Source organism: Podarcis cretensis, assembly GCF_951804945.1.
Source record: "Podarcis cretensis genome assembly, chromosome: 3".
Taxonomy (NCBI): Eukaryota; Metazoa; Chordata; class Lepidosauria; order Squamata; family Lacertidae; genus Podarcis; species Podarcis cretensis.
This window is the reverse complement of record NC_137172.1, coordinates 72,190,655-72,216,279: the sequence shown is the minus strand read 5'-3', so window position 1 is coordinate 72,216,279 and position 25,625 is coordinate 72,190,655. Positions and strand designations below refer to the sequence as shown.

General features: G+C 40.0%; 2 protein-coding genes across 8 annotated transcripts in view; one reads left to right on the top strand and one right to left on the bottom strand.

Annotated features, from left to right (window-relative positions):
• Positions 1 to 25,625, bottom strand: part of HS3ST5 (heparan sulfate-glucosamine 3-sulfotransferase 5) — a 147,407-nt gene that overhangs the window by 13,651 nt on the left and 108,131 nt on the right. The window lies entirely within an intron of this gene.
• LOC307213428 (uncharacterized protein) overlaps positions 1 to 25,625 on the top strand; it is a gene marked incomplete at its 3' end in the record, with an annotated part of 135,387 nt that overhangs the window by 26,012 nt on the left and 83,750 nt on the right. The window contains exons 2-4 of the mRNA XM_079971304.1: positions 12,466 to 12,541; positions 13,629 to 13,765; positions 23,344 to 23,389. Of these exons, the coding sequence (XP_079827430.1) occupies positions 23,383 to 23,389 (7 nt within the window). The 5' untranslated portion in view covers positions 12,466 to 12,541; positions 13,629 to 13,765; positions 23,344 to 23,382. The remainder of the gene's footprint in view (positions 1 to 12,465; positions 12,542 to 13,628; positions 13,766 to 23,343; positions 23,390 to 25,625) is intronic.

The window sequence follows — 25,625 nt, the reverse complement described above, 5'->3', positions numbered from 1 at the left end:
CACTGGATATCACTCACTGTACATATACCAGCAGCAGTTTCTCTTTTAGCAATCCCTGCCATCACATCAAATCTCCAAATGTGTAAACTCAGCAAAGTTTAAGTAGTAGTGGAAATTTCATGCTAACAGCTCCTGAGAAGAAATTACACAGAAAAATATAGGTGCATGCCTAGACAATCTGGGTCTAATCCCTCTTGATCACAATCTGTTATCTATAATCAGATAATAAAAACTTGAGAAATAGCACAGCCTGCTAATTACAGTTCATAGCATTTCATTTTCTTGCTTTAAATGAATTTAAAGAAATACTAAATTACTGTAAACAAATGATATTTCATGGTTAAGCTACCTTTAACTGAGTTACACAATTTATTGGGGGCAGGGGAATCTTGAGTTCATTGTTTAAGTCAGGAGATGCATATTTTCAGCCTTGTTGCATTACTGACTGGAGCTGTCCTTTTTAGCAGAGTGCCAATTAAGATCTAGTTAAAATGTGTACTTTAAAACCTGTACCATGTTTAACTAATAATGGGAGCAATTAATTCATTAATGCTTTCAGCACAAACCAAGAAGGATCTGAATGCAGGCATTCTGAATTAGTGAGCTTTTACCATTATGAGAATGCCAGTGACTAAAATGTTTTGCCCAGCAGCATTTGATATATAAACTTAATTGTTAAATCGCTTGCACTTTTGTGCATCTCTTAGTTTTAACGTTGCAGTAAAGCACTTACAAAAAGGTTGGCCACAATGAAATTGCCATTGTTCCTTTTCTGTGTACAGGGTTGGATGTAAAAATTACATAAGGAGAACAGCTGTTTAGCTTAGCCTTTGAACAAACAGATGATAATGCAATTGAGCCAGCTTTCAGCAAAGAGAGGTCACTCCACACTCATGCTTTAGACCAAAATATGGATAAGTGGACTTATTCAGTATTTGAATTCCAGTGTGCACATGATATGCTACTTTAATATGTGTTCCTATAGGTTTCCTAGATGCTTGTTGCTTTCGTGCTGCCTGTATCAGTGTGAAGTTAAAGGAATTTGAGATAGCTGAATGACTTCCTCCTGCATATTGCTCTTCTGTGTATAGGTTGCATATCTGCCTGGGCAGCCCCAAATCATTCAACTCCGATTTCCTTCCTCTCCTTGGGGATAAGACTGCTGTCTCACTGCCAAGAAGAATTGACCACAACTGCCTCTCCCTGCCAGCTACTGCAACTGATTGCGCTGAATCCTCAGCTGGGACTAGGAATGCACTGAACTGAGCCCAACCGGAATAGCTGTTTTCAGTGTATGATGACAGATCTGATTGAAATTCGCAGTGAGAGTGTAATTCATTCTCTCTCTCTCTGTCTCTCCCCATACCCCACTGCCCAAACTACCTTACAGAATAGCACAGTCAAAGTCAACATAACTTACATTTCCAATGTCCTTAGTACTCTAGGTCATTTTTAAACTGTTGGGTCCTACCGTAGGGGCTTGTCTTTTCTACAAACTGTGCCTGCTCGGTTATGGCTAAGCAAAGATATGACAAGAGGACCCCAGAATGGGTTTGATCCATAGAACCATGTGTGGAGGCCTGCTGGCAGGACAGGAATTTCTTCCCACCCTCATGCTGCAGCCTGTTGCCTTCTTATAGGATTCTCGGGAATGATTTGGGATGTAATGCTGGCGACTGCAGTTAGAAGGGTTCAGTGAAAATTAAGGACATCCTTGTGCAAGCAAATCTTTGGAGCTACCATTCACAACCAATGTCACTTCCAGACTACCTGTTCATCTTTACTGTTTTCAGGGAGATTAGACGATGCTGGCAATTTAATGAGTATCCATTTTGTTTACAGGGATGCTAGACTATGTTGCATCAAAGCAAGTGGCATTGGACTCGGGAATCTTTTGGGAAAGGAGGTTTGTTGCACAAGGCCTTCCAATCAACTATAACTGTGCAAGCTGAATTTGCCAGTATGTGACCAAATCCCACTTGAAAATAGTGACAGTCTGGAAACTTATTTGTCTACTGTGTGCCTTCCCTACACAGTTTCCTGTGCCCTACATTTGAAACTCACAAATTTAGCAATTAAAAATAAGCATTATCCACTAAAAAAAGTGAGTTTTCTTTTACTTTAATGCCGTAAGTAGTCAAGCTTCATGCAAGACGCTAGCCCCCATGCAGATAAAGTAAGGTAAAGGTAAAGGTACCCCTGCCCGTACGGGCCAGTCTTGACAGACTCTGGGGTTGTGCGCCCATCTCACTTAAGAGGCCGGGGGCCAGCGCTGTCCGGAGACACTTCCGGGTCACGTGGCCAGCGTGACGAAGCTGCATCTGGCGAGCCAGAGCTGCACACGGAAACGCCGTTTACCTTCCCGCTGGTAAGCGGTCCCTATTTATCTACTTGTACCCGGAGGTGCTTTCGAACTGCTAGGTTGGCAGGCGCTGGGACCGAGCAGCGGGAGCGCACCCCGCCGCAGGGATTCGAACCGCCGACCTTTCGATCGGCAAGTCCTAGGCGCTGAGGCTTTAACCCACAGCGCCACCTGCGTCCCAGATAAAGTAGTTGGACTTAAGTCCCACTAGAATCCATGGTTTTAAACGAGTTGTGGCAAATGGTTCCATTGATTTCAGTGGGATTTGGGCAACAACCCTATTTGTCCTTACCTAAGAGTAACTCACTTGAACTAAAGGAAGACTCCTGAAAAGTCATGCAAAGAACTGCCCTGTTAAATGCAATTCATCTTGAATTGGGACCATCAGCTAGCATCAGTGCTAAAATCAGTAACAGATATAATGCATGCTGTTTGCATCACACTGAACATCTACATTTGGAAACTCTGCATCTACATATGGAAGTACCTTTCCTGTTGATATTTAGATATGAGTGACATAATTTTACAGGCATGGCTTATTAGTTTGCTTTGTAATCACATAAAATTCTGACAATGATTATCCCAATTGACTCAAAACATCCTTTGCATAGCAGAGTAAATAAATATAGTAGGAAGGCTTTTTCTTCTCAAAGGATTACTCCAAGTCCCTAATGAGCATGCTAAGTTATTTCACAAGCTCTTCACTATTCTAAAATCTTTAATGATCCCATCATTATAATTTCTCGTTTCCCTTGCAGTAAAGGACATGGATAAATACAAGTCTCTCCAATGCTATAGCTGAAAACAACTTTAAGGAAAGCTGCCAACAATTTCTGTATTGTATAAAATGCTTCATATAGTTGATCAAATTTATTGTGAGTCAGGGTGGTATGGTGAGCAGAATGCTGAGTTGGGATACAAATGACCCTGGATTGAAACCTTTCTTAGCTTTAATGTCACTGGGTGATCTTGAATAAATCACAGCCTCTCAGTCTCTCTTAGTTCACAGTGATGTTTGAGAATAAATAGAAAAGCAATTGTAAAAACACACTCTGTACAGTGAAAAGTCTTATTCCAATTGAGAAATAATTACAATTGTATTTGGGGGCCAGGGCGGTTGCTGCCTAGTCACGCAATTGTATTTATCCTCTTAACAACTCTACCAGAACCTGTTTAGTTTTGCATATGTAGGGTATGGTATGGTTTCAAATTGGATGGAGGACTGCGTGTTGAGATTCCTGCATTGAAGGATTTGGACTGGATGACATTTGAGGTTCCTTTCAACTCTAAAATTTTATTAGTCTAACTCTTCAGAACACTAAAGGCCCTACTGCACATTACTATCAGCATGATACTGAAAAGTTTCGCCCTAAACTGTAAGTTGCAAAAGGAAAACCAATTCCCATTGGTGAGTTGTTGCTCTTTTATTGTCAGTATTTGTTGAATGGGGGATAATCCCCATCCCTGAACCCCTAGGTCATGGCAGGGAAGAAAGATTAAACTTTGTCTCACATCATTCTGCTCCAGATCAGACCAGAAAGGGCTTGCTTGGTTTTGATTTTTTTGAAATCCCCAATATCACTTCATGTGACATAGTTTATTTCACATATTTTATGTCACATGAAGTTGTACAAGAATGGTGGGGGTAGACCCTCGATGAATGTGAAATGGTTGTGGGAAATCAGGAACATGTCTGCTGCCTCCATTCCCAAAGTGTATGTTTATTCAAAAGTCTTAACAGAGTTAGGAGTGAACATGGTGAGATCCTTGTTCCTTCCCTCTAAGTATTCACTGAACATGTCTGCACTGGCAGAAGGTCGCTTAGTGAATTTAACAGAAGATTGTTCCAGCTTTCTCATGTCAAAAGCAAATACTTAATTCATTTCCCCATGATTCCTTGCCCATGAAGCTTTTCTTCCCAGCAGAAATATTTTCAATATACTATTTTGGAAACGTTTTCAGCTCTGTTGCAAAACCCTTTTTATGGCTAAATGCAAGAGAGCCTGATGAAAGAACGAGCAACACACTAAAAGCAAATTGGACTGTTAATTAGCTAACTAGAATAGACCTCGCTATTGGTTGGCCAGCACTTGGAAGGAATTCTCTTGAAAAGATAGGGGGCTGGTTCTCACAAAGAGCCTTCCTGTTTTATAGATCTTGACAGAGCCTAATGGCTTTTAGGATTGGCTTCCATTTAATTCAAAACTCTGGGTGATAACCGAAGAGAATGACATATGCTTTTCCTAAAGAGGAGAATTATTAGTCTTTGTGTGCCTAATTACAAAAACGTTTGCTATCATATACCCCCAACTACTTCAATCTCCCAGGGATTGGTGGTGTGTAACAATGAAGCAAGGTTACTCTAGCGTCCAATTAAGCTTTTCTTGGAGGATTAATAAGTCATGTCTCATCAGTCCCACAACACCCAGAAGTGTTAATCTTCACCTCATCATTGTAATCTTAAAACAAAATTCTGCAGATCAAGAGTTGCTGAGTGTTAGAGTTAATTGCCCCATTACAGCGATGCAGTCTTCAACCTCATGTCCAATAATAGACCATGTTATCCCCCAGGCTACATAGCACATATCAGCAGAAGAAGAGGCAAAGTCAGTGTTGTAACTATTTATACCAATTCTATCTGTACCAATTCTCAGTGCTATTTGATCGTCTTATTTCTCCTTTTGTTACAGTGCCACGACCAAAGTGCTCTTTCCCACCTTGCTGATTTCAAAGAAGGCAGAGTGGCAGGCTTTGGGCTCACAGATTTTAATGGCTCCCTGTGTGACACTAAAATTTGGCACCTCCTGCCTCTTGTGCTCCATTCTAGATCATTGCTCCTGTGCCCTCTGTAGTACTGGTGCCTAGTGCGACCCAACTGGTTGTGATATCCTAAACCCACCTCTGGATAGGTTGGTACATCTGAGATGTGCACCTTTTTAAACCATTGACTGGTAAGAATTTTAGAATTCGTTTTTCTTGTTGGAGCCACATTCTCCCTGATGCAAGAGCTTTTCTGAGTAGAAAGAGTACACCAAACCAGCAATATCAAATATTATTTAGGGAAAAAGCAATCTGACTTTTTTACTGTACAGTGTAGATACTTTAAGTCATGCAACAATACATTTTCAATGTATTCTTGAATAGAAGAGCAAAAGTAGGTATTATTAACATCTCTGAGTCTTTACTTGGAAATTGCACAGGCTGTTACTGAGGGCTATGGGGAAATGTTGTTGGAAGAAGGATAAGTTCTTGTACATGCTTGGCACATGTTGCACAACCATGTGCTAATGCAACTGATTTCAGAGACTATACATATAGAAGTGCATTGTTAGCTGTCTGTTACTCATCTAAAAAGAGTTCACATTGAATCTTTGTTGTTATTTATCAATGTGATTCAGGCCATAATCCTATATCCACCTATATCTGGTAGTAAACACCACCGAATTTCACAGGACTTACTTCTGAGTAGATGTTAAAGAATTGTATCATGAGTTCCTATGGGGAACTCAGGATTTGTTCACATATTCCACATCTACCCAAGAGACTTCTCACTGATGTAGCTTAAATGGCAAAACCTCCTAAGCTTTAGCAGTAGCACTGTGTCGTGTCTCTTCCCACCATTCTCTAGATATTCTCCAGGTGTTATTAAGATCAACTATCCAACAGGTATCAGGTATTTACTACTGTATTTAGTACAGTAGTCCACATTTTTCTTGTGCCTGAAAACTTCATAAAGTTCTCTGGTAGCTTTTAGGTGCTAATTCTCACCATAAAACAAAATTGTACTTTTCACATGTATTTATAGGGTGTCTCCAGATTTTTCAATAGCCCTTTATCCCCTTCAGAATTTTATTATCCCCTTTCCTTTTCACCAAACTCTTTTCTCACAGTACGAGCTGTTGATGCTAAGCACTGTGTCCACTTTACTTTAGTAAAAAGAGGAAATTTGATGCTTGGACATGTGTAGCCTTGTGGAAAAGGGTCTTATTTCACTCACTGACAAGCATAGTAGTATGTCTGGCAGTATTTCCCAGGGGACAACCTAGCTTAAAAAAAAATCAATATTGACTCTTGACACATTTTCATTTACATCAGCGCATGACTTTCAGTCTGGGCACAAATCAATACCCAGCTTTTAACACTGCTCAACTAGTTTGTTCTATGTAAAAGAAGACTGATTTTACTTGAGTGGCTTGTTTTTTTCCATGGGGATACAGGCAGGTTATCCACCATTAACACATACTGATTCTTAGGAAGGAAGTCTGGCTTTGCCATTTGTTCTGTGAATGTTCAGAAGAACTTGAACTGTTGGATTAATCACATGGCATTTACTTGGCCAAAGCCACTTAAAATCAATTGACGTTGTACTTTGGGAAGGTTCTCACCACTGCTAAACATATGGGCAGCACTGTAAAACAACTTAGAAATGTTGACTCTGTGTCTGCAGTTAGCTGGTTGTATGCAGGTCCTACTCTGTGAAGTTCAAAGCTTTTTCTGCATGCTGTAACAAAATTTTAGAAATTAATACTTTCAGTAGCATATAAAAAGCTTCATTGTATGTTCTGCAGGATTTTCAAGGGCTTACCACCGTAGTTTCATGAATTGGCCCTTAGGAAAAGGTGCTTAAAGCAGTCATTGCAGTGCCTATAGTGCAATTCTATACATGTATTTATTTAAAAGCATTTATAATCTGCCTAATATTTAAAAATCTGTAAGCAGCATATAGTACAACAAATATTATCATTAAAACAAAAATACAACCTAAAACCGATAAAGCTTCACCATAGAAGCATCTAAAAGAATAGAAAAACAAATGAAACAGGAATCCTGTGAATTCAGACACATAAAGCAGGCTCCAAATAGGGTCAAAGAGAGCCTGGGCAAAGAGAAAAGGCATCTGAAGCAACTGTTTCTCTTTATGTATGGCAGAGTAAAGGGCTGTTCACAGTGTTTCTGCCAGTGGTAGGCTCCAAAATGAAGTGTTCTGGGATAGGTCAGGCAGCCTACGATTTGCTGGATCCAAAATCTCTCCATTCTTCTCAGAGGCCTCAGGAATGGGCCATAAACAATACCAGCCTGAAGCACACTTAGCTAATTCCTCCCACTGAAACGAATGGTTTCAAAAACAGCTGAAACAAAAAAGACATCCAACACTATCAGTCTCTCTATCTACCCTGCAAACTAAGATTATTCACTATTCCACGGCTCCCTGCTTTTCAGATTGCTCTGCTCAATTATTTTTGTAATTGCAGCTAGTGTCTGAAAGATCATTAGTTTCAGATTCTGAACCTTCACTTGAGCTTCATGGACTTCAGAAAATTGATTGTTTACATGAAAAGGGGGGAAAAAAACCGTTCAACAATTGCACTTGTTGTTCATTTCACTTGATTGCAGAAGATGGAAGAATCTGAGTCAAGTGAGAAGCAACAGGAGCTAGAGTTTGTTTCAAAGCTTACACTACAGAGCTTATACAACATGCTTGAAAGACTCTGAGATTGCACTCTAAAGATCTGAAAGTGCTTTTCCACCATCAAGACTTAAGTGTTGTTTGTTTAATAACCAAACACAGAAGCAATACTATGATCACTATACTTTTGCATATTGCATCTAAGGAATTTGTAGCAATGTGAATTTAATGCAAGAATACTAGTTTAAAAAATTCCTTTAAAATATTTCATTCATCATTCTGAGAGAAAAAAAGATATTCATTTTTCAAATATTTCCTGCACTGCCCTAAATCTGGCTGTTAACCTAAATCTGTTAACAAGGCTACATTATACCTTCTGAATAAACATGCATTGGATTGTGAGGTTTGTGGCACACATTATATAGAAATTAAAGGAAATACATTCTGGTTGCATTCCATCCGCCTCTCCCACAAATAATACAGCAATGAGAAGACTAGTTCATCTCCAGCCATAGGAGGAGGAGATTCAGAGAAAGGACTCTAACTACTAGCTGCCCTAGGAGTGAAGAAGGAGGGGAAGGAAACATTGGTTTCTGCCTCCATTCAGAGCAACAAGAGCACCATGTAGATTTCTGAATAGCTTCCCTATGTCGTAAGCTACCTTGAAAATGATTTGTTGAAAGGCAGAGCATAAATATTTCCAATCTATCGATCAATAATACAGATCACAGTAGTAGATTAGCTGGATATTCATCAATTGAAATGCCATTTATATCTACCCCACATCTGTTAATCAGTTGCAAGTGTCAAGGAGTTCAACGTTTGCCTTTTCCTACAGTGAAAAATCCAAGTGAGAAGTCAAGCGCCAGGTCATTCTCCAGCTTATAATGGGTTTGATCATAATATGTAAAACTACTTTGGACTGTGTAGCTTAAAGGCTGCAAACAATGTAAGTGTCTCTGAAGTTCCAGATAAAGCACTAACATTATTCAAAGGCAAAACAAATGTCAAGCTATAATAGTAATGCTAACTGAAATGTTTAACACATTTGCATAATATAAATTGTACAGTGAAAAGCACTTAAAGAGACTGCATATTTCACAACTGAGTACTTTTGTAATAAAATTAGTATTGAATGTAAAAAGTCAGTAAATGTAAAGGTAGTAGATAGCAGATCATTTGTTTTGATCACAACAGATTCAATAAAAGTCTTCCCAGGCAATGCATCTCTTGGATGTGGAGGTACGCATGGAAATTTTCACTCTGAAAACTGAACATGGTTAGTCTGAAAAGAGTGGAGGAGGATTCACATGTTAAATGGGATGGTGCAAAGCTACTCTCCTCAAATGAAAGTGTGGGATAGGTTTAAAGCAGTGAAACATCACATAGTATAATAGTAATGGGCAATTCAGCTAATGAGTCCAGCTAGTGAAAGCCCATGGAAGGATTTCCACTAGTGCAATGGGGCTTGCCCTCTCTGCATCCCCTCAAATTGGCTCAGGAGGATGGCAAGAACCCCCAGAATTGGGGGGGGGGGATTCATTCCAGCTGGCAAGCTGCAATGCTTTTGCTGATGGAATGATTAATGATTGTCACCTAAGGGGTGGTATTCAACTACGTTTTGCACAGAGTAGACACACTGAAGTTAATGGGCCTAGGTTGGTCATGTTCATTGACTTCTATGGGTCTATTCTGAGTAAAATTTAGATTAATACCACCCAGGGGTTTTACTATGTGTGGTGAGAATTCATACCATAGCTTGTAGGCAAAGAGAGAATGCACAACAAGCTGTCCACAGAATTGGTGTGGCACATGCTACAACCTGGGAAACAGTCGGTGTGAATGCACTTACTGGCTCCATGTGGAATTAGGGCACCCAGACTTTCCACATATGTTGGTCTGCATGCAATAGGGATGTTCATACAGCAATTGCTGTACTTAATAGTGAATCTTTTGCAAGTGCTAAAGCTTTGGGCGGCGCTGGCCCACTTAAATGCCGAGGGAGTGGACCGCTGAAGACTGCTGATGCACAGTCCACTCCCTGCCCACCCCCTAGCCACTGCAGATTGGCCAGAATTCAAAATGGGGTCTGGCGGGAACCCAGGGGAAAGGACCAATGCCCACAAGCTTCAGCATTGGGTCGCAACCTCCGCCCATCCAGGTACCGGGTAAGTGACCATTGAAATGAATGGATCTTATTTCTGAGTAAACACGTACAGGATTTCACTGTAAATCTACCAGCCAAACTTCCTTTGCCGTCACAATGCCTGATCTTGCTGATCATATGAATAAATTCCCTATGAAGGTTGCATGTCCCAAACGTTTAAACACTGTCTCATCACCAGGGCCAGCCCTGCCATTAGCCTGACTGAGGCAGTTGCCTTAAACAGCAGGCTAGGGAGAGCTGGGAAGGGTGGCAGATTTGGAAAGGAAAAAGAGGGGCATCCTTATGCACCTTTGCTGTTGCTCCTTCAGCTGTGGATGCAGCGCCATGAGGATCTCACTGTTACCCAACTGGGCAGGGCTCCAGCCTGGCAGCTCCCCAGGCCACTTCCAGTCACCAGCTATCCCCCCTCCTGCCACCCTTGGCCACCGGCTGGACTGTGCCAGACCGTAGCGTTGTTCTCACCAAGAGCAAGGTGATAGGTTTGCCTGCTGCTGCTGCTCCTGTTTATTGCTGGTGGAGCTGCAGAGAAGGCAGGAGGCAAAGGAGAAGAGTGACTTTTCCCTCTCTCTCTCTCTCTCTCTCTCTCTCTCTCCAATTCCTGGGGGTGGCATTTTCTGATTCACCTCCAGCATTAAAATATTATGGGGCAACCCTGCTTATCACACTATTGCTTGGTGCTTTATGAAAAGAATGGCACACTCAGTGTGACACTATGGGGAAAATGCCAACACACAGCTTGCAAGAAACAATCTCACACAGCAATAATGGAGTTGGAATATATATAAACATGAACTGGAATTGTGGATTCTTCTTTGTTGATCTGCTAGACCAGTGGGCTTCAAAGAGGAGCTCTTGTCAAGATCCAGAAGAAGAAAAGCTTTTGACAAATTCAGATCATTGCATAGTCAAGATACTGATCTAGTAAGTTCTATGAAACCTTTTAAAAACTCAGTCAGAGGACTTATTTAGCACAAGTTTTAAACAGAGCGTCACAGCTTCACAGTATATTCTTTTACATGAATATTCTTTGATGTATGAAAAGAATCCAGAGACTTGAGCTAACTTCAGGCTAATTGGTCCAAGAAAAGCTATCAGCTCACTTGTTCCACGCTTCTTACTCTGCGAAGCCAACACTGCTGCATATTCTTTAGTTCGGATACAGAAAGAGCCTCACATTAAGCCAGACTGGATTAGCTATTAACCATCAAGTTTCCATGTCTTGATAGGACAGGCCTTGCCTGTCTAGCATCATTTTTTACTCTCCTGCATCATGAAGAACTGCTTATATTTTGAAGGAAGAAATATCCAGGAAAGAGTGTGGATTAATGCCAAGGAAATTGCTAAATGATACATGTTTCCCTAAGGATTTGTTCCAATTGGAAATCCATACAGTTGTTAATGTTGCCAGAAGTCGTTGCAGTTTCTCTTTAAGTTGCTGCACCATTCAGACTAAACTGGCAGTGGCTAATATGCAAGAGAAGAAAAGAAAGAGTTGTGGTTATGAGCCTGGCACTTGATCAAGGATATATTCATGTTCTACATTATACAGTGGTGCCTCGCAAGACGAAATTAATCCGTTCCGTGAGGCTCTTCGTATAGCGGTTTTTTCGTCTTGCGAAGCAAGCCCATTGACAGCTTAGCGGATTAGCGCTATTAGCGGTTTAGCGGCTTTTAGCGGATCAGCTGATAAGCGGCTTATCAGCGGATCTGCTGATAAGCAGCTTAGGGCTTAGGAAAAGGGGGGGGGGAGGGAAAAAACCCCGCAGGAACGGAAAACCCTTTCGTCTAGCGGGTTTTCCATCTTGCAAGGCATTCGTCTTGCGGGGCACCACTGTATCTGGACTCTTATGAAGAAGATGGTGAAGTAGAAGACATGAAGATGATGCAGATGATCAGTCCATGGAATGTTGAATCTTGATTTGGTAAATACAAGTGTTATCATTTTAGGGAATAAGCTGGTGTAAAGCAAGTTGGTGAAAGTTAAAGAGCCCCATGTTACACCACATCTAAACCCCATTCAGCAGTGGCACTGCTACTGCTATGCGTAAGCCTGGCAGAGGGAAAACAAGCTTTTAAAACAATATTCTATGCCTGGTTGCCAAGTCATGCGACTGAAAAGCAGAGTGATTTGAGGCCTGTGCAGCAATTTGAACAGGGAAACTGGCAACATAAATAAATTTCAGGAGAGTTGTGACTCCTGCTCTCTCTCTTGTAAATTTTAAATAGATCTATATTAATATATCTATATGCTAAACAGGATGTTTCACAGGATGATGCCAGCTTTGCAACTGATGTTATAAACTTGCACATTGTTGTCAAATGCTGCTTCTAGTGCCAATGTGGAGTATCACCTCACAATCTTTTGACTACTATGATGTATCAGGCAGACTGTTTGACTTTTATTTTTAATTGCAAAACGGAGTTAGAGATTCAGCAAAATCTATGAAAATGTGACAAGTACTAGTTAATAGGTGCCCACCACAGCTGATTTCTCTCTTTTTCCACGTGAACCATGCTGAAAGCTTTCAGAACTGCCTATTTTGGAGCTCACACAGGATGGAAAAAAATGTGCATGTTTTGAAGCCAGTGATGTTCCTCTTAAAAGGTTTGCTTTGCCCCTACCTTTGAAGAAGTCAACTTTTGTTGTTCTTATTCTTTACTTTCCTAGATATTTTTGTCAGTGCAGTGTGCCATCATACAGCCTATTTCACTACTACAGCAGGAGCTTTTATACTCACCGAGAGTTTCTCCACCCATAATATCTTCATTGTTCATTAAAGCAAAGGGAATTTTTCTCTGTTTACTATGTATTGCATGTGGAGGTTGGCATTTTCTACTGAAATGAATAACCTGGCTAGACCTGGGTCCAAATCCCCACACAGCTGTGAAGTTCACTAGACCTAATACCAATCGACCTCTTTCAGCTTGATCTACCTCATGAGGTTGTCCTGAAGATAAAATAGGGGTGCCATGTTATGCCAAACTTACTTGGAGGAAAAGTGGGACTAAAATGCAGAAAATTTCCCCTCTGAATCATGAGTCTGTGAGCACAAATTGGTATAAATAGGTGTCTGGACTGAATGACTCACTGTTTCCTTTCCTGAAAGCACACAATTTAAAACTATGATATAGCCAAGAAGTGTTAATGGATTTTTTTGCACAAGACAACTAAAAGTCTGCCACATTTTAAATGCAGCATCTTAATTAATCCACCCTGGTGACAAAGGAATATTTTACTTAAGAGCTCTTGAGCAAAACTCCTAATATAGATGTAAAACTCTGGAAAACATTCCTGAAGGTTTCACGCTTCATATTGAATTTGAGTCTCAAGGCTTCAAGTCATTGACATTTTGTTTGAGGTAAATTATTTAGATTGCTTAGGTGAGTTGATGAGAAGACATGTAGGGTTAAAAACAACAACCCTCAGTGTCATACATGCAGCCCACCTTTCTTTCTTATCATTATTTTTTGCTGTACTTCCTGACATGACACATACTTTCCTGAATTGAACAGCCAAATTGCAGTGAATAATATGCATGTTCTCATTTCAACTTTTCATTTCAACCTTTCAAATATGTCATGCACTAGTAAAATGCTTGACAGAGCTTGTCTGCACAAGCAAAGGGGGAAATAATTGTGTTCTAATAACACAGTATTGAAACCTTATTGACTATTTACTTGTGTTTGTGCAGAGAATGAAAGGAAAACTTCACTCTTGATAGTAAACACAGAACAACTTGTGAAAGTCACGTGAAAGATCTCCAGATGATGCACAGACTGACTGGTATATTCAGGGTGGTGACTTCTGGGCATAGTAGCAGGAGATGAAGTGAGCAACTTTGTGCATTGGCCTCCCTCTCACACATGGTAAGATCCCCCCACTTCCAACCAAAGATTCTTATGATTGGGACACTAGGAAAATGCAAATATTTCTTTAAAAGGTTTCTAACCCACCTTTCAGCGCACAGTAGCTGTGAAATCAGTGTCTAATTCTAGAATAGAACAACAACATATAGAATTGTGAATCTAAACATATACACCCATTAAAATAAACAGCCAAATTGATCCATAGTGTAGTTGTTAGTAAAACACAGCTTGAAGTAACAATGGTTTTAAAGTTTTGGGTTTTTTTTAAGCCTCAGTCATGGTGGAGCCACATGAATTTCGAAGGGGATTGTATTCCATACATATGGGGGCACCACTGATCAAGACTGCCCCAGTAGCCTTCAGCCAAGCATTTTTCAGCGATGGGCCAGAGAACATGTCCTCAAACATTGATCTTAATGCACAGGCAGCCTTGGGTGCATGCCAGCCCTCCAGATAGATGTGTCCCAAATCATTAGGGCCTTAAAGACTAAAACCGCTGCTTTAAATTGAGTCTCCAAGTGGTTTTCTGCAACAGTTGCAAGTGTCTATGGAAGTTGTTTGAACAGTGAGATAAAGCTGATTAGCAGATTCTCTGTTTTATTATTTAGGCTTGTGTGCTGGAGAAATAATGCTTTAGGCTACAGTTTGTTGCTCAGGGGAGTGTAGTAGAACTAATTAAAACAATAGAAGGTTAAGGAAAACCCTACAGATATAATTAGATTGTTTTGCTGACACAAGGAAGTTATCGTCTCTTACTCAGATGACTACAGAAAAAGCATGAGATGTTTCTAACCTAAAACAAATACTCTGGGGAACATTTTTCTCTGAAGCCCAGCTGACTTGGACAAGAATCGACCAAATATGGATAACTAGAGGTCTGGCACCCAAGGTCAGAAAGGTGGAAATCTGCCCAAAGACCTGCTCCGATCATAATGCAACGAAGATGGACATGACACTACTACCAATCGGTTCCTTTAGATGGAAGATGAATGACAACTTGTTTAGAGATCAGGAGATCGTTGAGAAGGCCCAAAAAGCCTTGAAGGACTATTTCGAGATAAACATGAACACTACGGTGGAAAAAAGAATTATCTGGGACTCAAGTAAGGCTGTAATGAGGGGGTTCTTGATACAACAGAATGCTGTAAAGAAAAGGAGACAAAATGAGAGGAAAGATAAGATTTTGGAGAAAATTAAAGAATTGGAGAAGAAGTTAAGATTAAATCCGAAGTCACAGCCGACTCTGAGAGAAATCAAACTACATCAAGCACAATATTCTAAATTGATAAACCAGGAAATAGAGTGGAAGATTAAATTAATGAAACAAAAAACCTTTGAATCGGCAAATAAATGTGGGAAACTGCTAGCTTGGCAGTTGAAGAGGAGACAAAAATTAAATACAGTTACAAATTTAGAAATTGAAGGAAGAAACATTCAGAACCCTGTGGAGATCAGAAAGTGCTTCCAGAGATACTTCAAAAGATTATACACCCAAGGGCTGCAAGACGAGGTCGAGATTAAACAATTTTTGGAAAAAAATGGAATAACAAAATTGTCACAAGAAAATAGATCAACCCTGAATTGCAAAATAACACGACAAGAGATTGAACAAGCCATTCAGAACATGCAATTGGGCAAATCCCCAAGGCCAGATGGGCTGACCTCCAAGTACTACAAGACATTAAAAGACTATCTGATACAACCACTGATGGAGGTCAGCAATGAAATCATGGAGGGGAAGAGGGCGCCGGAATCGTGGAAAGAAGCTTTCATCACATTGATACCAAAATCGAAAGCTGAAAAGACACAACTTAAGAACTATCGTCCCATCTCCCTTCTAAATGTGGATTACAAAATATTCGCAGACGTTTTGGCAAGTAGACTCAAAAAAGTATTAAATGAAGTAATTCATAAAGACCAGGCAGGCTTTCTCCCAGGTAGACATTTGTTTGCTAACACAAGGAACATTATTGATATTTTGGAACTTCTGCAAACAGATATCAATACAAAAGCAGTGTTAATTTTTATAGATGCGGAGAAGGCCTTTGATAATATTTCTTGGAAATTTATGAAGGGAAATTTAAAAGAAATGGGAGTGGGACGGGGTTTTGAGAATGGGATTGATGCTATATATTCAGAACAAAAAGCTAAATTGATAGTTAACAATGTGGTTACAGAAGAGTTTAAAATTGAAAAAGGAACGCGACAAGGCTGTCCTATTTCCCCTCTGTTATTTATTTCGGTTCTGGAGGTGCTCTTGAACATGATTAGAGGGGACCGGTTGGTGGAAGGAATTCAGGTCGGAGCGAAACAATACAAACTTAAAGCTTTTGCAGATGACCTAGTTTTGACTCTGCAGGAGCCAGAATCTAGTACGAAAAGAGTGTTACAATTGATTCAAGACTTTGGTCGGGTGGCGGGATTCAAATTAAACAAACAGAAAACTAAAGTGCTGGGGAAAAATTTGACAGATACAGAGTCAGAACGGTTTCAGAGAGAGACAGAACTAACTGTGGTTAAAAAAGTAAAGTACCTAGGGGTAAACATAACAGCAAAAAATCTGAGTCTTTTTAAGGATAATTATGAAAAATGTTGGTCAGAAATTAAGAGAGACTTAGATAGTTGGACAAATTGAAACTTTCTTTGTTAGGCCGAATTGCTGCTATCAAGATGAATGTATTGCCAAAAATGTTGTTTTGGTTTCAAACATTACAGATTGTGGACAAGACGGAGTGCTTCCGGAAGTGGCAGAGAGATATTTCTAAGTTTGTCTGGCAGGGCAAAAAGCCAAGAATCAAGTATAAGATACTAACTGATGCGAAAGAAAGAGGGGGCTTTGCCCTGCCAGACCTAAAGTTGTACTATGAGGCCGCAGCTTTCTGCTGGCTAAAAGATTGGTTACTTCTCGAGGACACTGATGTATTGGATTTGGAAGGTTTTAACAATGCTTTTGGTTGGCATGCATATTTATGGTATGACAAGGTTAAGATCAATAAGGCCTTTAAGAACCATATTGTCAGAAAAGCAGTGTTTAATGTCTGGACAAAATACAAAGACTTACTGGAAAATAAAACTCCAAGGTGGCTTTCACCGCTGGAAGCTAAGGCCCGAAAAAGACCCAATATGGAGGCCAAATGGCCAAAATATTGGGAAATATTAGAAAAAGATGGAGACAATTAGAAATTGCAGAGTTTGGAGAAAATTAAGGACAAAGTGCGAGACTGGTTACATTACGCTCAGATTAATGAAGTTTTTAAAAATGACAAAAAGTTAGGGTTCCAGGTGGAGAAATCGAAGTTGGAAACAGAACTGTTAGACCCTGAGACTAAGGTACTTTCAAGAATATATAACTTGCTGTTAAAATGGAATACACAAGATGAAATGGTTAAATCGGCTATGATAAAGTGGGCACAGGACATTGGGCACAACATTATGTTTGAGGACTGGGAAAGGTTGTGGACCATTGGGTTGAACTTCACTGCATGTAATGCTTTGAAGGAAAATGTAATGAAAATGATATATAGATGGTACATGACCCCAGTTAAACTTGCCAAAATATACCATTTGTCTGATAACAAATGTTGGAAATGTAAAGAAAATGAAGGAACATTCTTTCACCTCTGGTGGACTTGCCCTAGAGTGAAGGCTTTCTGGGAAATGATATATAATGAGCTGAAAAAGGTATTTAAGTATACCTTCACTAAGAAACCAGAGGCCTTCCTTTTGGGTATTGTCGACCAGAAGGTGTTAAGGAAGGACCGAACATTTTTTATGTATGCAACAACAGCAGCAAGGATACTTATCGCTAAGCACTGGAAAACCCAAGATCTACCCACACTGGAAGAGTGGCAGATGCAGCTGATAGACTATATGGAACTAGCCGAGATGACTGGCAGAATCCGAGACCTGGGAGAAGAGAAGGTTGAAGAAGACTGGAAGAAATTTAAGATTTATTTAAAAAAGTATTGTAATTTGGTTGAATGTTAAGAAGGATGCTAGATCATAAACAATTGACCACCACTAAACTAGATGGAATTAGGATGATAAGTAGATCGAGGAAAATATAAATCATTTGGAGAACGATTAGCTTATGTTTAAAAGAATGGGACCAAAGAATTTAAATAAGATGATAATTTGCTGGTTAAATTTAAGACGATGTAAGTGGGAGCGGGAGATGTGAGGGAGTCCAAAGAGGTTTTGAAAACATGTTATGATATATGCTATATTGTTGACTATTTTTGCATTTGTATTCAAAAAATCTTAATAAATATTTATAAAAACAACAACAACAAATACTCTGAGCCTTTCTGCACTGCTGTTACTTAAAATCACATATAGACTTCTGTATTAAAGGTAAAGGTAAAGGTACCCCTGCCCATACGGGCCAGTCTTGACAGACTCTGGGGTTGTGCGCCCATCTCACTCAAGAGGCCAGGGGCCAGCGCTGTCCGGAGACACTTCTGGGTCACGTGGCCAGCGTGACATCGCTGCTCTGGCGAGCCAGAGCCGCACACGGAAACGCCGTTTACCTTCCCGCTCGTAAGCGGTCCCTATTTATCTACTTGCACCCGGGGGTGCTTTCGAACTGCTAGGTTGGCAGGCGCTGGGACCGAGCAGCGGGAGCGCAGACTTCTGTATTAGCCCTGAGCTAAAACCAGTCATTTAGCTGATTATTTACCCTAGATTTCCCACTCTCCAGTTTTTCTCCTGCTTATAACAAGTGCAAAGAAAGGTACCATACCATTGGAGCTCCATGAAATTCTGCTTCATAAAATAAAGCAGAACAAAACCATGGCTTCCTTTGAGGATGTTAAATTTTTGTGAGGAAGAGATAAAGTAATCATAAAAACTAAATTGCTAAATGCTTTGAGTGCTGGTCGTGAGCTGGGGGGCTTCCTTTAGGAGTGCTTGCCAAAGTTTAGGCACCAGCTACTGATAGTGTGACCTGCTGTTTGTTTTCTTGTGTGGCTTTAATTGTAATTGCTTCCCCACCCCTGATTTTATGCCATGCTTTGTTTTCAATTTTTATCAGTTGCTTGAAGTCTCCTTATGTGTCACACATGCAACTCATGAATTGAATAAATTAGTCATCATTATAAAGGATAACACACCTAATTTCTATCTGCTGTGTCTCAGACAGTGGTGGTGGAGGGTGTGTGTGTGTGTGTGCGTGTGTGTGTCTGGTAAGACCCAAAGTTCCAACTTTGATGTGATTTTTTTGACCAGATAGTATGGGATGAGGCCCTCTGTATGCCGACAGCAGCTACATATCCAGCAAGAAGTAGGGATATGATTCAACCATTTCACCTACCCAATTTAGGTTCCCTGGACAGGCTTGGTTTGTTTTCAGGAGAACGTCCAGATTATTAGATACTATACCATTGGGCTTTGGACAACAAGGGAAGGAAAAATACTTTGAAATACTTTTCATTCACGTGCCTCTCTTACTAGTTCAAAATAACATTGACTTGCTTCAGTCAAGTATATTTTACATTTACCCTCTCCTCCACCTTTCATTATCCTATTTTCAGCACTGTTGTTGTTGTTCTTGTTGTTTTAATTTATTACCTGCCTAAGGTCTGCTTATTCACCCTAAGGTCCCAGGTGGACTCAACAATTTAAAACACAACATTAAAAACAATAGAAAAAATAGATAGAATGGGTCTTCATTCTTTGCCACAATCAAATACGATCTCAAAAACAAAACAAAAAATAAGGTTTTCTGTCTTATCTGTTCTTCTTAAATAATTTATCTTTCTTCCTTATAGGATACATGTTTTATTTACTGTTTTCACTAGAATATTTTTACTTCTCTTTCTATAATTTATATCATATACTCTCCTCTGCCTTCTGTTATTCAGTATTGTAAATCATGGCTAGAATCCATTTCTAGAGAAGAAGCCTATTTGTCATTGTCTTACAGAGCCACTGCTGTGCTTTTTCCAGGTGGCTCCCATGCAACAAGCTTTCTAAGCCACACACACACACACACACAGAGAGAGAGAGAGTACCAATTTAAAAAATTCACACCTTTGTCATCTTGCACTGTGACTTGTGTTTAAAATGATGCTTTGTACTCTCTTGCTCTCTCCTCACTCCAATATATTAATGCTCATTAATTAATTTATATTTTTTATCCTGTCCTTTTCCCCAAATTTGCCTAGGTATGCAAACACATCAGAGATCAAACAATACAATTTTAAAAAAATATTTGAAACATTACAAATCCATTAAAAACTTTATTTTAAATGGAAAAAACAAGTAAAACAATCACATACTCTAATAGCTAGTACTTTCAAGATTGTCAGAAACAGTATTGTTATCCAAACACTTAGGTGAAAATGAATGTTTTAAATTCTTCCTGAAAGCCAATAATGTGAGAGAAGGACATCCCTCATCAAGGAGGACATTCCACAAACAGGAAACCACCACAATAAGGCCCTGCCATGGGTCAGTGACAACCAGGCAGCACCCAGCTTCTTTGGCTATATGCTATATGAACCTTCTCCAATCTGATGCCCTCTAGATGATTTGGACTACAACTTCTATCAGCCCCAGCTAGCACAGCTGACTGGAGTTGCAGTCCCAAACATCTGGAGGACTCCAGGTTGGTGAAGAGTGGGCTGAATCATCTAAACCAGATGATCCTATGGAAGCCTTGTGCAGCCTCTAGCTCATGTTCATATCCTGAGAGCTCATTATGAAAATGTATGGTTTAATGCTGTGAAAGCCTATAACATTTACATCCACATTACAAATAAAAGCGGAAACCTGAAAAAGGAAGGTATAATTTGCATGGAATTAGCACATTCAAATTTAGAAATCATTACTGTGATCTAAATGGAAATACAATACATCTCACCACAGTGGGGAGACTTAGCAGCAATTTGTCATGTGTTTACAGCAGATGAACAACTTGAAGCCTTCTTCTCCCCCTTTTTATGGTTCTTCATATTTAAACTGGACAGGACAGCCCTTCCAATAGGAAACACCTGCAAATAGAGCAATGCCTTTGACAGCCATGAGGGGTCTCCTCTGTAATGTAGGATACATGGCCACAGCTGTTCTGGAGAAAATTTGTATCTGGCCCTGTATTGCCCCCAGAGTCTCAGAGACATATTTTTTTTTTACCTTTTTTTACCTGATCCCTTTTTACTGGAAATCCCTGGGATGAAGCTGGGACATTTTACATGCAAAGCATCAGTTTTACCATTGTGCTGCAGTTTCTCCCCATTGTAATTTGTAATGTCAAAATTCCTAGTATTGAATGCCACACAAAACACCTCCATTCCTCCTATGTGTTTGCACTAACTGTTTTCGAAGACGGAGAAACAGCCTGTGTGCATTTTACTTCCTTAATTCACAACATGCCTGCATTATCCTGAATTGGCCTCCTGCCCCTGTATGATGAATGCTGTCTTCATGCCAAAGGAAGCAATGTCTTATCGTTCCTATTGTTTCTGTCTCTGCTTACTATTTCCTTGCTCCTATTTAGCTTTTGGGTTCAAGACAAATAGTACTTTGATGGTGGTGGGACCATGATAAAGACAACAACTAATGGTGCAGCTGCTAAGTGTACTGAACCAAATGAGCCTATAGGAATATGTTCATTAAGAACTGTGCCATATAAAATGGCTTTTCACATTATCATATGAAAATGTTTATAGTACACTATTTTTCCAACAGAAGTAAAAAGAGGAAAGTAGAGGAGGAAACAGTATTTCCAAACTTTTTTGTTGCAAACAAAAACTAGGTAATAACTAGTTCTGAACACAAAACTTATTTTCCACATATATTTTGAAGACTTGGTATTAAATTCATGAGCAATCCTTTTAAACTGAGCAAACAGCAAAAACAAAAGAGAAATCCATGTAATTTCAGTAGATTTTATGTTATATATTCAGAAAACAGTAATCCTATTGCAAAACAGATATTTTAATGATTGTAAAATAACATAAAATGGCTAGGGCCATTTTGACATCAAATTCTAGAGCTCATTCTGTTTTGAAGTAACCACTTTCATGGACTTTATCATTTTCCAATTATACATTGTAATTAGTATTTTGCATTTGTCTCCATGATTTAAGATGTTAAATAATGTATAGGTTCAACAGAGTTCTATGATGAAGGACAAGTATTTGAGTGAACATGTAACCTGATCCCAAGCCACTTTCCAGCACTTTGTCATTAGTACAGGAAAGGTTGGGTAGGTTACAGTGATGCATGAGCTTTCACATCCTGCAGCGCAGTTGAGTTCTACAGTTTCCATTAGGAACAAATAGGTATCGTTTGATACCTCGCAAAATAGGTGGGCTACAATCCAAAAACCACTTGGATGGATAAAAGGTAATACACAAGAAAGAGAGAGAGAGAGAGAGAGAGAGAGAGAGAGAGCGCTTTCTAATTAACAGAGTTTGGCTCTGTGATTGGGAGTTTGTGGAGGTAGCTGTGTCTATGTGGCCTGATTAACCAGGACTGAAGTTTTGATTGAGCCAGGATTTTAATCAGTTAATCAGTTTGATTAATTGTATAATCTTGCAGCCCTCCAGATTTTAGCTGGGCAGATTCTTGTGGCCATCACCAGTAAACTATATAAGGTTATAATGCTCTTTTAAAAACTGTGACTAATTAAAAACAACACCCAGACATTAAAACAATTCAAGGGTGTATATCTATGCTCATCTTTAACTCCAAGTTGCAGCTGAGAATGCTCTTCTAACAAGGAAAGTATGGTGGGGCAGGGGAGCATCACATGTCAACATCATGAGTTGGTGGCCACAGGCAGTGCAAGGCAGCTGCCTCCACTATCATACTTTTGTGTTGTACATTATGGCCTATTAGCATGCTGAATGTGTGACTTATGAAGTCTCTACTTTACCACCTAAGCCCCAGGCAGGCAGGCACGCTCTTAGAAAGAGAGGCAGATCTAGCACAAAAAGTACTCATCATAATGCCGAACAAAAGGTTACACACACTTTTCTAAGGTTAGTTAATAGCACCTAGAACACACTTCAGGGACGCAGGTGGCGCTGTGGGTTAAAGCCTCAGCGCCTAGGACTTGCCGATCGAAAGGTCGCGGTTCGAATCCCTGTGGCGGGGTGCGCTCCCGCTGCTCGGTCCCAGCGCCTGCCAACCTAGCAGTTCGAAAGCACCTCCGGGTGCAAGTAGATAAATAGGGACCGCTTACCAGCGGGAAGGTAAACGGCGTTTCCGTGTGCGGCTCTGGCTCGCCAGAGCAGCGATGTCACGCTGGCCACGTGACCCGGAAGTGTCTCCGGACAGCGCTGGCCCCTGGCCTCTTAAGTGAGATGGGCGCACAACCCCAGAGTCTGTCAAGACTGGCCCGTACGGGCAGGGGTACCTTTACCTTTACCTTTTAGAACACACTTCATTCTTTATACAAGGCCAGAGAATCACATTAATGCATTGATTTGCATTAAGTCATTTTAGCCTTGCAAACAACTGCACAATGCTATGGGTAAATTTCTCCAACTACTTTATAAAATGTCAAGATTCTAAAGTATCCCTGTCTTTTCACAGAGAAATCACTATATTATTCCCACACTCCACTGAGAGGCTATGAAAGGTAAGACCCACAATTATGCTTATGTGGAGTACATGGGAAGTCCAGGATCACAAGAGAGGGACACACAGTCCTTTTCATATGGCTTCTTCTTATTTACCATGTGTCTAGTTGCATATGGGGTGTTGGGGGGGGGTAGTACGTCTGGTTGGCGACACATCATGATCCTTCTGGGGCAGTTTGTCCACCTTTGGTTTCCATCCTGCACTCAGCTCTCACCTGTGACTCCTGTCAGCACTGACAGCAGCCACACCCCACAAAATGACTTCAGTTGGCTGCATAAACCATGTGAGGGTAGCCAATGGGTCTCGAACCCTCAATGTTCTCCTGTTTATCAAGATGCCCTTTTCAAGTTGTACTGTATAGCAAACATTTTCTGCTTTTGGTGTTTCATTACCTATTTGTATGAAATGTTTTCAAAACCAAAAGAAATAGAAAAAAAGGATGCCAAACTGTTGCATAAGTATTTAGAAAACTGGATACTTTGTCCTAAAAGCATATTTCCTAAAAAGATATTTCCTGTTAAACTTATTCCTATTAAACAGATTGCCCCTCAGAGTTTCAAAGTGCAGAAGTTCAACTCAAGGCAGCATTTGTGAAATATCAATAGAAGAATCTGTCTTTACTTTACAACATCAGCACATTCCATTATTTATTTATATTAAAAAATAACAACTACATTGCAAGCAAAGCATATTTGCCTTTGAATTTTCCATACCGATTTTTCAGCTTTTACACTTAATTCAATATATTTTCTTATTGAAGTTTCGACCCCCCTTAATCAGTAAGTTGGGGAGGGGGGAATCCTGCAACCAACAAAAAAATGAATTATTTTGAGGCAAAATGGCCTCAGAAAAACTTTAAGTAATGTATGTTGCTTTCAGTTTCAAAATGTCTTTTATGCCAAGTAAGACACCAGACTTTTGCTTTGTGAAATTACTTAATATCTTTCAAAATTCTAGCCTTTCCTTTTAATCACAGACATACATATTCTCTCTGACTCACTGTTTCCAAACCTATTTTTTTAATTGTTGTTGTTTGTTGTTTAGTCGTTTAGTCATGACCCCATGGACCAGAGCACGCCAGGCGCTCCTTCCTGTCTTCCACTGCCTCCCGCAGTTTGGTCAAACTCATGTTGGTAGCTTTGAGAACACTGGCCAACCATCTCATCCTCTGTCTTCCCCTTCTCCTAGTGCCCTCAATCTTTCCCAGCATCAGGGTCTTTTCCAAAGTATTTTTTAATACTTTGCCATAAAGAGGCACCTAATAAAATTAAAAACCCTCACTTTCTGCCAAGTGCATAACTATGGAGCCCCAAGATTCAGTAAAGTTGATCCTACATTTGTGCTTTCGGTGTCTCAAATGGCACAAAAGGAAAATATATTATATAATCATTATACTAGGGTTGTCATTTTCGAACAGAAAAGTTGCTGAGCTTTTTGGGCAAAATCACAAAAAGTAATGCTGTTATTGAGCTATCTTTATGGGAAAATGGCACTGCCAGCATGGGCTGTCATATGTCCAGATTTTCCCAGTCATTTCCCCCAATTTCCATACTGCCAACTGCAGTATTCCAGATATGCCCTGGAAGATCCAGACATATGGCAACCCTAAATTATACCCATTTATTTTTAAGTATTATTTTGTACATGCATGCCACCTGATACCAACCACATATAGGCTATAACAATGACCACAGAAGCTAGGCATCACCATAGTTAACCTTTCTCTCACACCAGAAAATTAGCAGAAACGTGTTTCAGAAAATGTTCAGATACAATCAGGGCCGGATTTAGGTTTGATGAGGCCCTAAGCTACAGAAGGTAATGGGGCCTTTTACAAGTCCAGCTGTCCTTTGTCAACAACGAATTGTCGCTGTTTTGTGTGTTGAATATATGCTATATCAGTGGTGGCCAAACTTGGCCCTCCAGATCTAAAGCCATTTGCACATAACAAAATATCCAGATCTAAAGCCATTTGCACATAACAAAATATGTATTTTATTTGTTTTTTACCTTATATTTTGGAAATGTACACCCAGTCGTGTTTTTTCCCTTTAATTTTTTTTGGGGCCCCCAAGAGAGTATAAGAGCTTATACGTAAATCCGGCACTGGATACAGTACATGATAGAAGGAGGAGGAGGTGTTCCCATAATGAAAAATGTATTTTACTGTTTGTAACATAAAAATAATAATCCCCAAGCCCTACATTGTACCTTTGAAACACGGGATTATATCC